This window comes from Agelaius phoeniceus, chromosome 2 (assembly GCF_051311805.1).
Source record: "Agelaius phoeniceus isolate bAgePho1 chromosome 2, bAgePho1.hap1, whole genome shotgun sequence".
Classification (NCBI taxonomy): domain Eukaryota; kingdom Metazoa; phylum Chordata; class Aves; order Passeriformes; family Icteridae; genus Agelaius; species Agelaius phoeniceus.
Window position 1 is genome coordinate 25111058 of NC_135266.1, and position 12040 is coordinate 25123097.

General features: G+C 39.8%; 1 protein-coding gene across 2 annotated transcripts in view; it reads left to right on the forward strand.

Moving 5' to 3' along the window:
* COL4A2 (collagen type IV alpha 2 chain) overlaps positions 1-12040 on the forward strand; it is a 142306-nt gene that overhangs the window by 94683 nt on the left and 35583 nt on the right. For both annotated transcript variants that reach the window (XM_077173309.1, XM_077173310.1), the window contains exons 9-20: positions 559-594; positions 687-749; positions 2926-2961; positions 3605-3646; positions 4162-4236; positions 5360-5404; positions 6602-6664; positions 7414-7458; positions 9460-9513; positions 9785-9851; positions 11317-11418; positions 11821-11976. In XM_077173309.1, the coding sequence (XP_077029424.1) occupies positions 559-594; positions 687-749; positions 2926-2961; positions 3605-3646; positions 4162-4236; positions 5360-5404; positions 6602-6664; positions 7414-7458; positions 9460-9513; positions 9785-9851; positions 11317-11418; positions 11821-11976 (784 nt within the window). The remainder of the gene's footprint in view (positions 1-558; positions 595-686; positions 750-2925; positions 2962-3604; positions 3647-4161; positions 4237-5359; positions 5405-6601; positions 6665-7413; positions 7459-9459; positions 9514-9784; positions 9852-11316; positions 11419-11820; positions 11977-12040) is intronic.

A 12040-nucleotide genomic window follows, 5' to 3' on the forward strand; every position in this document is an offset into this window, starting at 1 on the left:
ATTTATGTGTGTTGAAAGGTCTTTGGGCTAGAACATTTTTGGATCTAATTTCTAAAAACATTTCAGCATGTACTGAAGTTAAAATATGTGGTCACTGAAAACAGTATGTTCCAAATGCTTTTAGTGACTAAGAAGAGAATCAAAATGATTCAGTAATTCCCATGCAACTCACAAAAATGAGCTTGGACATTTTATCTAAGGTTAGAGCCCAAATTAAGCCACTGGTGAGATAGGATTTTTCAACAAAAAATTCAGTGTGGTCTGTTGTATAGTCCAGCCTTGTAATTTGGATCCCTAACTTCATTAGCCAACTTTGTACCCTGCTACTTTATTGCATGCAGTTATCTATAGACTATGAAATATATATGGCCCACATTCAATTATCTCAACATCTCTATGAAATGCATCTGTATGGAAAGGTTTGAGTAGCATTGCATGCTATAATTAGTTGTTTAAATGAGGAGAATATTATTAATGGATAAAATATTTTATTCAATTTTGTATATAGAATTTATTGGATTTTTTTTACTTCTTTGTTTTTGTTTTGTTTTTTTTTAGGGAGATCCTGGGGATTCAGGGGTCATTGGTTTTCCAGTAAGTAGCATTACAGTGGATGTGATAAAGTGTAACAGTAACTAATATCAGAACAACATTGATTGATAGTTGGTGGATTTTTTTATTTAAAGGGACCTCCGGGTACACTGGGTATTCAAGGACCTACTGGTCCAAGAGGACAACGAGGAAGACCAGTAAGTACATTAAAATTATGTTCTCTAGAAAATTAACCAAACAGAAGAATTATCTCATCAAGTTCCATTATGTTGGATTGTAACCTAGGTTAGAAATAGCAAGAAGGTGTCAATGGACCTTAGACCTTTTAAAAAGCACAGTGAGACACTGAGGGATGAATATTGCATGAAGAGGTATATAGGGGTGCTGTCAGAAGCTTTTGATTCATATTGTATTTTTTTAACCTCCTTAGAACATCTTCCTACACTGAGTTATCAGAATGACTTGAATATGTTACCTTTTCTGCTCACAAAGGATATGTATATTAGCTCTCTATGCTTCCCACAGGAGATTGAATGGTATTTAGAATGCAATTTTAAACTATTTTTCTGGGATTTTTTTTCCCAAAATTGTAATTTACAGCACTGATGTTCACACCTGTTGCACTATAGTTCTTTGAGAAGACTATGTTCTCTCCAGATACAATTTCTACATTTCTTATTTCCATGGTTAATACTTTCATGGGTGAGAAGCAGGTATTCAAATTCAGTAGATCTCATTTTTTTTAAGCTTCTTTTATTTTCCTGTAATACAACTTCGTAGCATTTGCTTTTATTGTTGTTTTGTCTAAATTTACTTTAGACCTGCTTTACATCCCTGGTCTTAGGGGGAAAAAATTAATTTGGGGCTTCTCACTCACAGCCTCCATAGCTGTTTTCAGGAACACCCCCCTCCCCACCAGCCCCAAAAAACCCAAACTAAACCAAGCAAAACAACAACAACAAAAAAAAAATCCACAGTATGCTAAGCCTTTCAGAGTTAATTTTCTGCACTGGTCTGTTTTATCACCTGGAGTAAACTGCACTTTTTCTTTCTTACTGGTCGAAGGAAAATCAGTCCTTTACTTACTCTTTCTTTAGAGCAAACCCACAGAAGTTCATGAGCTTCACACAGGAGCCCAGCCTGCAGTGACTCATATTCCCAGTGCTCTTTCTGGGATGTTAGGAGTGCAATGAACCACACATTTTCTGTGCCCTTGTCTTGGGGAGCTCCCACAGCCACATCCCTCTGCTTACCATACTGGCAACATCTCTTTTGAGCAAAATACATGCAGTTTTAGTTACTGCCTCTAAAGCTCTGACTCTCCTGTGAGAGACCCAGGAGCACTTCACAGGTGTGAGTTTCCATCACTGCCCTTGTCTAAGAGCTGGGTAGTGCAGGAAGGCAGGCCTGGCTCCCCCAGGTCCCTGCAGGCTCTCCAGGCTAGGAGATACCCTGTGCAGCATCTGCCCACTAGTTAGGCAGTAGTTCACAAATTACTCGAGTCACCAAAAGTGATTCAAAAGCAGGTTTTTTTCAGAACAAGTTTAGTGTTTGTCCACACAAAGCTATGTAGCAAGCAGAGGTGCCTAAAAAGTTCAGGTCTCACCTGAATGTTAGTATGTTTTCCTTGCAGGTTAGACTGAATTTTCCTTTATGCAGCTAACATCCCCTTTCAGGGTTCAGTAGGTGGACAGTTCCATCTGCAACCTTCTCTCCTTTCTGTGTCACTCATTCACCATGAGCTGAGCAGCTCATGCTTCTTATTCACCCCAGATTTCCCTCCTTTGACAGTTTTTAATGTGTAAAAGCCCTTTGGAGCCTGTTAACTACCATAGCTGACTGAAGCAAGGAAGGTTGTCTCTTCAATTAATGGTTTTCCTACGTCTTGTAAGCCTCTGTCAGATGTATTTCCTGTTTTAGTTTCATTTTCTACCGTCTTCCTTTGGTTTCATTCTGTACAATCCCAGATAGGTAACCTGAGATGTCTGTGATAGTTCAGCCCCCTTACAGACCAGTACAGTACCAAAACTGCAGCCCAGTGAAGCACTTAAAGATGTGCTTAGCTTTAGGTATGAGCTTAAAATGTTGCTTAGTCAGGATCCAAAAGCAGAAGTTCTTATTACTTGGAAAAATGGGTTTTCATTAGATCTAGGCTGGGTAACTCAGTCTGCTCAGAAAGATTACAATGTGACTTTGGAAAGTGTTTTTCAGAACAGTAAATACAGCTCAAATAGTAATAATGGCACATGGGATGCTGAGGAATACACTCCCTACTAAATATGTACTCAGTTTCAGCCAGAGGGTGACTAACCTCCTGCATGCATTGATTAGAAAGCAAGGAGTAACTTGCTCTCCCCTCTTGTGCTTCCCCAGGGACCACCAGGACCCCCAGGGCCCCCAGGACCACAAGTAAGTCTTTGTGTCAGAGTTGTTGATGTTGATTTTCTGTTGCTGAGGTTTATCCAAGACCTACTTGAAGGCAGTAAAAGAAAGAACCATGGGCTGCATGAAAGACTGTGTAGCACAAGAATTTCTGTGTTGGCTGCATACCATGGGAAGTTAATCTTACACTGGGATCACCTACCCTGAAAAGATTAGAGCCAGATTTAATTTGCTACTGTAGTCACAGTAGCTTTCCATGAACAGAGAATCCTTGCAGTCTTCACAATACTCAGTTTTATCTCCATGGAAAAAATATATGACTTCATTGTTCCAGCCAATTTAGGTGGTTTTTATTTAGCATTCAATGCTATTAAAAAATCTTTCAGAAGAAATGCTTGATCTTTTCATGACCTTACTCAGTGGATGACTCAAAGAAGAACTGGTAGTATGGTATTTTAAACAGTTGTCTTTATAAAAATTTGGGTCTGTAAAATTACTTCTAAATCTATAAAAATACTTCAAGGTAAGCCTAGGCTATTGTTTGATTGCATTCTTCAGTGGTGTCATACAGATTGGTAAGCCTGAAAAGGCCTTTAAGCATGTTTAAATTTGAATTTCATATTAGATTAGAGTTGTACACTTGGTAAACATTGACCTGTTGTTTTTGCAGGGCAACAGGGGACTTGGCTTCTTTGGAGAAAAAGGTGAACAGGTAAAGGAAAACTAATGAATTAATATCACTACTAAAGGGAAAGTGGATGTTTTCTGCTATTTATAAATTAACATACTTTACATACTTTCTTCATTTGCAATTGCATTATATAATTATAAGAGAAAAATGAAGTATAGGTCTGAAAGTAATTATAATCTCAGTAAGGGACATCATAGCTGAACTAACCCCTACATGTCTAGTTCTCTGTGTGCTCTCATTTACACTGACACAGAGGTAACTTCTGAAATTTATAAAGCCAAGCCACTTTATGTAATGCAATAATCCTTGCTGTTGTGAAAACACACAGGGCAAGAGCAAGTACTGCTATATGTTTACCCAGCACAAAATTAATTTATCTTGCCACAAATTTATCTGGTATGGTTGTATATGGTTAGAACCAGATTTCCAGCAGGGGCAAATCTGTGCTGTTCTCTGCAGTATCCTAGATCCTCTGCTGATCAACTTGGCCAGGAATTAGAGCTGTTGGTGAATGTTCCTTTGTGTTTTCCCTGCAGGGCTCTCCAGGTCCTCCAGGTCCACCTGGGCTTCCTACAAGAGAACTGACAGGTGTCCCCCCTGACAAGCACAAGGTAACTAAGAGGGCATTTTTCTGAAATAAAAAAGGAACCAAGAGCTCTGCGCTACCAAAACTAAAATATTGTACAAACATGCTGTAACATAGAACTTAAAAGACTTTAATATACCAAAAGAGAAATCTGCTTCTTTCACAAACTTGGATCATAACAAATTCATTGAAACTGTGGTGGCTAAAGTAATTCAGAAAGTATTTCTCAAGTTTAGAGATGTCTTTGGCAAACTTGTTCTTTTTGTTTAAGCGTGCAGCTACTGGCCATCACTCACATCTCATTTTACAAGCAGAAATGCCTGCTGAGAAACCATTACTCTGTTTGTTTTGATAACTTATCTGTGTGATGCAGATATTTATATACTTAGAGTTAAGGCTTATTCTTACATATTGGAGAAATCCCCACATGAAGATGCAGTTTATTCTCATCTGCTGCTCCTTGCTGGGAGCAGAGGCAGTCATACCCTGTATGTGTGCATTCTGTATCAGACACCAACCTCCAGATCAGTTACTTTTCATCCCACATTTGAAGTTAGAAAGTTTATGTGGCTCATACAATTTCTGCAGTAAGATGAGTAAATTTCTATGACACAGGAAGATCTAAAACCAGCTTTGATACTCTGCAGTCTGCCCTAAATAACATACATGCTGAGATTTTCATGACTAAGTAGACACCCACATTGAACGACTTACCTGGAGAGCTGTTATATTCAATGGAGATGTCATCAATATAGAGAGTGGAATTTAGGCTATGATTTGTCTTACCCTAACTGGAGCTCTTGATCAAATAATTTGTAGATAATCAGTAGGTTAAAAATGGAAGAGTGTGCATTTATTCATAGGCATTCCTTTGGCACTCACCACCCAGACATCTCATGAACAAGCCTGGAAAGAGCTGGGCATTGACATTCCTAGAGATCTTTTCAGAAAAATTATCAAGTATTTCTTTAAAAAGCAACTTCAAAAACTTATCATGAAAGCATTGATTTAATACAAGAAGTGTATGAATAAAGAACAGCACAAGAGTAGTGTTTTTTCTCTTGATTAGTCATTTTGTGTTGTATAAAAGTTATCAAAATGTAAGTGGGAATGCCAAACCTATCTGAATACTTTTTCCTTATTGTTAGGGTGAAAGAGGAGACCCTGGACCAAGAGGAGAAGCTGGAATTCCAGTAAGTCATGTGGAGAAGAACAAAGTCAAATAATAATATTGGAGTTAATACTTGTGTGCTCTTCACTGATGTGATGCAATATAGATATGGAGCAATATAGATGTGTTATAAGCAGAGACACCACTTCTAATGCTTCAGAAAAACTGAACAGCTTGATGTGTAATAACTCCACAGTACAATCAGTTGTTCTCTTACTGGTTTACTGAAATAAGACTTTCCCTCACATATTTTTAATTTTAGTTCTAATTATTAATAAATCTCCTTGCTTATTCTTCTGATCTATGTTTTAAAATTTCACTGTATTTTATTCAATAAGAACATGTTGTATTTTTAATCCTTTTTAGCCTACTGTCCAACACATACAAACTTTTTGTCTCATGGTTTTTCAGATCTGTTGAGTAAGTGGGCAGTAATCCCATATGTTGTATTGTGTAAAGCTGTCAACCCAGCTTGACTGAACATGGTTTAGTTATAACTCACAGACAAGCTCTAGACTGACTAAATAGCTTTGCCATTGAGTGATTCCTTTTGACTTCCCAGAGGGGTTTAAAACAGAATCTTTACTAAGCAGGGTTGCCTTGCTGAGCATTTTGCAGAGCTTTATTTTCTCAGATGGTCTGGTCAGCAGCTCCACAAGGTTATGGGAGAAGGTCACATTGTGAGCCCTGATGCCCTCCATGTGTGGTTGCTAGCCTGTTGTTCAGCTGCTGATCATATTCTACACATGTTGGTTTTTTTTTGTGCTCATTAGAAAAACTGTGATTATATGCTGATGTGGCAAAAGGGGATATGTGCTTCTCCCCTTCTGTTGTTTTGTACAGTAGGATGGATAGCAGCGTGCCTGTGTTTGCCAAACAGCTCTCTGAAGCTACAGTTCGGGCATAAGCTGAGTTGCTTAATTGGTTGTATAGCTGAATAATTACTTTGGCTCTTCTTCAGAGCTGCAGACACAGAAGAAATAAAGGAGATGATAGGAGGGAGACACTGTCCTCTCTCCTATGGCCTGCTCCTGCTATTGTAACAAAGCAAGCATGTTACACTTAATTATAAGGACAACAGTTCTTTCACATGCAGCTATTATTAGATTATGCTTGTGTTACAAGGATGCTTTCTTCCTGTTTCGCTTCCATAGACAGTGTTGCAATTTTTTTGTACATAATGAAGAAATACACTGAACTGACCTGCAATCTTTCCTAGGGTGTTCTTCTCTTTCCTCTCGAAAAAGGTGAAGCAGGGGTGGTGGGCTACCCAGGACAAAGGGTGAGTCATTCAGTTAGTCAATTCTAAAGGTAGAATGAATTCAGCTGAGTGGGTGGATCTGAGCTGAGAGTTTGCCTTCTGGAACAAAACTCAGATGAAAAAAATCAAAGAAGTTATAGTTCTTCAGATCAATAGGTTTGGCCAGCTCAGAACTGCCTGAAGCAGGAAAGGCCCTTTTGAAATGGTGGTGGGAGGAGGCCCCCACAGGACTCACAGGTGAATGGCAATGTGTCCCTGTGCCATCCCTTGTGCATCTCTCACCTGAAGCTGTGCTCCCCAACCACAGCTGCTGTCCTGGTCCTCAGCACAGACTGTCCTTCCCTGTTCCCATCTGAGCTGTCTGCAGACCATGGTTAACAACATGAGTCTGACTCCACTTACTTGTGGACTCAAGCAAAAGTCAATCTAAATGCTTCCTTGTAGCATCTCTGACTGCTTGTTTTGGGGCAGTGTTTCTGAAGTGCTTAAATGGAGTGAGAACAGTACTGAGAATACATTTTCTTAAAAAATCTCAGTCATCTTTATAATCTTATGGTCAATTTACAATGTATTGATTAAGAGAGAAAAAAAAATATAATACCAGATTAGATTTCAGACTTGTACTATTTTCTAATTGAAAACATATCTGAAGTGTAACTCTTAGAGTTTCAAGCTATTAGATTTATTTTCTCTAAGAAATAATAATGGTTCTTTGCTATGAGGATGCTAGAATGTCATTTTATTTTGTTAATTTTATTGTACCTTCATAGGGACTGCCTGGCATCACTGGTTTTCCAGGACTCAGTGGAGAAAGAGTGAGTATTTCATACAAGACTGTTGTTTCTAACACATATGAAGACCATCTGTCTGAAAAGTAAACTGTAGAGGACAAATTCTGCCTGCAATTACACTAGCTGTAGTCTAACAAATATCATCTGGGTTCATCCATCATTCTAATTTTGGGTCAGTTATTTTTCTCATCAGTGAGGCAAAAAAAATTACCCTATGATTAAAGTCCAGCTTTGCTTAAGCCATGAGCATCTTTTGAGACCATTACAGGGAAGTATCACTTTCATTGTTCTAATTACTGTGATTATGATTTCTGTCATTTTCTTGCTACAAGCAGAAGCTTTTTTGAATAGCTTTCTGCAGATGTGTTTGAAATCTATGGTTATCTTGGATATCACAAAGAGAGAAGAGATGGAAACTGATAAATATACCAGTTTAATCTCTGTCCCCATGGAAACACACCCAAATATTTAAAATAGCATTCTGTCAGACAGAGACTTTCTGTTTGGTCTCAGAAAAAGGCTTCTTCAGTCAGCATTAGAAATCACTTCCATGAGGTAAATAGCTGTGGGATGCACGATTTTTCCATGCCTTGCCATCTTTAGTTGTTTAAAGATTTGTCCTGCCACCAAGGCATAACAATAATAACATGAAACACATGGGACATGAAAGTACACGAAATCTGAAAAATAACATTTGCACAGCTATTCAGTCTGGTGGTGTGGAAGGGAATTGCTATTAGTAATGCATACATGGAGAGGCTGATGCAAAAGCCATTAAAGCCCACTGGTTGACCTTAACATGGGTTCATGCTCCAGTCAGAAGGGAGCAGTGGCTGCTCCTTTTTGAGGATGAATCTTGGCAATAGTTGTAGCAGAAGGAACATTGGTTTGGATGGACTGTCATTGTATAATCTGTGTGTGAGAGGGGATGCCCTACTCTATGTGCTATTGACAACCTCCTTTTTGTTGATTTTTGACTGATTTTATTCTTGAGAGAGAAAGAAGGATGATAGGTCCTGCTAGCACACAGATGAAGTTGCAGTTGAGCAGGAAGCTGCTGGCTTTGCTTTTAGATCACCAGCTCCACCTAGTGTAAAGAGATTTTACACGTGATAATCAAGAGGCTCTTTTTCCAATGGTGAGATGCACACTTGCCATTATGGAAACGCCTCTGAAACGTGATCGGGTTTGCGGCATCTGATTGAGAGCTGTGGTACTTTTAGTGCTTCAAAACTACTTCAAGAGTGACTTACAGAGCTGGTTATTACCACTGAAGTTCTGGGTAAGGGTTTTACCCACTGTAAAACTTGAGAGATACTGAGATTTTTTAAAACTGGCTAATAATCTAAGTGTGAATTTTGTATAATTCACACTTAGATTATTAGCCAGTTTTAAAAAATCTGGCCACTGTTTTCCACTAAAAGCACACCTTTTTGACACCAGTCTCTTTCCAGAGTGCATATAAACATTTTCTGTAGAGAACAAAAGATGTCAAAGAGCTGAGTAAAGCACACAGAAGAGATGATCAGCATCTCTGAAATCTGTCTGCTTCTGAGTTCTCATTCAGCCCTTCTTCAGCCAAACAGTCTCCAGCCACCTGGAAAAGAGCAAAAAGCACCTGTGTACTTCAGTCCTATTTCACTGCTCACTGTTCCCATTCCAGTGAAAATATGTCTATTGTAATGATTCTGACTTGTTTAGTTTTCTTGCAGCAGGCTGCTGTGGTCTGGCTGCCTAGCCCATGTGGCTCAGGGTCAAAGGGGATCCCCCTTTCTCCTCCTGCACCTGCAGCATCCATGGAATGGTGTGAGTGTAGGTGCTCCTTCCATCTGCACCGCTGCCAGGGGTGACAGAGCCTGCAGCACAGCAGGTCCCTCTGGCCTTTGGCAAGAGTTAGGCTTGATCCAAGAGATGGGACAGCAAACCACAAAGAACCTTATTGGTGTTACAGGAATTCCTACAGACCAAATAATTTTAGTCTCTCTCTGATAAAGGCAAAGTCAATTGTTTCTATGTGTATTCCAGGGTATTCCAGGATATGATGGTCCACCCGGTGGCCATGGTCCCAGAGGAAGCAAGGTACTGCTTTACTTTCATTTGCTGGAAACAAGAAGCCAGATTGTCATTTTGCCTTCTTTCCTTTTCTGTCATCATGTAGTAGCAATTGTGTCTGTTACCATTGTAGAACCGGTTATGTGGTTTGTTAATTTGATATCTTTGAAGTTTCTTAAATGTTGTGTCAGTGCCTTTGGGAGTTTGGGGGTTCTGTTTTATGGGGATACCATTTCATTCTAAAATAAATTGTCTATAACAATGTGCTTGGGTGTGATACTTCAACTTCTGTTGACAGGGGGAGCCTGGTGAGATGGGTCCTCCAGGGCCAGATTCCTATTTCCCTTCCCGCATCCCAAGGAAAGGTACATCTTCTTTGCTCTCATTTTTTATCTTAGCTGTTTTACTACCTTCTGGATAGATCAAAAGCATGACATTCTAAGAATTCAACTCCTAAAAAAATGTGTTTGCTAAAGTGTTCCAGAAGCTGTAATTGCCTTCCAAGAGAGTGCCCTAATCACCTTTCTGCAGGAAGGTGGTTTCTTTGTCTCTCCTGCTGAGCTGGATTGCTGTACAAAAGGCTTCCATGCATGCCTGTATCCACAGAGAAGAAGCAAGCAAAAAAGTGTGTGACTTTGTTGTCCAGCAAAAGGAAGAATGGGAGTCTGTCTTCTGTGTCCTGTTTCAGACTTTGGATAAAGCACAGTAGTGGCAGCACAGCAGAGAGCATTCTTATCATCTTATAGAAAGACAGAGAAAGAAGAAAGAAAGAAAAGAAAGAAAAAAAAAGAAAGAAAGAAAGAAAGAAAGAAAGAAAGAAAGAAAGAAAGAAAGAAAGAAAGAAAGAAAGAAAGAAAGAAAGAAAGAAAGAAAGAAAGAAAGAAAGAAAGAAAGAAAGAAAGAAAGAAAGAAAGAAAGAAAGAAAGAAAGAAAGAAAGAAAGAAAGAAAGAAAGAAAGAGAAAGAAAGAAAGAAAGAGAAAGAAACCCAAACATTAAAAAAGCCTTGAGGAATATAAGAGTATTTTTTTTCCTTTTTAAATTTGACAAATTTCCGTTGCGATCTTTTCACTGTGCTTGTAGCACCCAGTGTCAGCTGTTCTGCAGAGCTGTGGTGGCTTTGCATGGCTAGACTAGAAACACATAAAAGGTGATAGCAGTTTGCCAAGGCCAAAACTATTCAAGGGAAGGTGCCAGCAAACAGCAAGAGTGATCACATGCCATGGCCTTGGCCTTTGTCTTCATACCACAGAGTTTACTAGTCTTGTAAGCCAGAGAGACTAGCAGTGAATGGCTCCCTCCCTCCCAGAGAAAGGGGGAAAGAGGCCCAAAACATTGTTCAGATCACCCCAAATACTCTGCCAGCCTTTTAGAAGCAGGAGGGACTGTGTAGAGAGAGAAACAGGCAGAGGGCTGAAGATACCACATGTCCTCTACTATCACTGATCTTTGACAAGAGCATGATACTTTCTGCAGGCAGTAGCTGGGCTGGGCCCAGATGCTTTTGGTAGTGGGAAGCAAAGGAAAGCTCACATATCACACATCTGTTACAATAGAAACTTCCTGTAGGAAAAAGAGGGGCTCTCCTTAGGAAGCTGCCCTTCTGTGCTTCCCAGGAGCAATATAGCTCTAGCTGCATATTAGTAAAAGGTGAAAGATACTATCCTGCTTCCTGGGCTTGGTGGCTCCACACCACTTCTGTCAGTCTAAAGCTACATTAGAAACTGTTGTAAACTCTACTATTCCAAAGCACTTGAAGATTCTAATATTTGCTTTTTTACAAAGAGCAGCATCACACTAACACGTTTTGTGGAATTGGGGATGTCTTTCAGGTGCAAGAGGTGATCCAGGCTTCCCAGGTGTTTCTGGACTCCCAGGAGACAGAGGAGACGAGGGAGATCGTGGATTGCCTGGTCTTCCTGGATTTTCTGATGGTAATGTCCCAGCAATACATGTTCTAACTGCTTAACTTTATAGAGAGTTTGACTGATACAGGGTCACAGTGGGGAAAATCTTTATGGGGATCATGTGATACACAGTGCAGAGTAGTAGATAATAACTGTGGGGGGCAAAGAATGGGAGGAGCATTTTCCTTTGGACCAGTGGGACTCTTGCAAAACTACTGAAATAGAGATGATGACAGAGTCTTGTTTCTGTAACTGCTATTGATTTGCTGCAGTGAAAAGTGCAGTTACCATTTTGCTCCATGCTAAGCGTGTGCATTTTTCCTTTCATGTTAGATGCAATTGTATGAACTTTCTCTTCTGTTACATCACAGCTCTTTGGGCAGCACTGTTAAGAAATTGCTCTGAACTTCTTCCCTGGCTCTGTTTCAGCGGATGGGGATAAGCCAGGCTTACCTGGAGAAATGGGACCAAAAGGTGAAAAGGGTGAAATTGGATCTCCTGCTTATTTTGCGGGACCGCCTGGGCTTCCGGGCAAGGATGGCTCACCCGGAATTCGTGGTCCACCTGGTCCCGTTGGAGCCCCTGGTAAGTGCAAAAACAGAGATGATGAGAACTCTCAGGAACATCTTTGATTATTTTAAAGACAGCT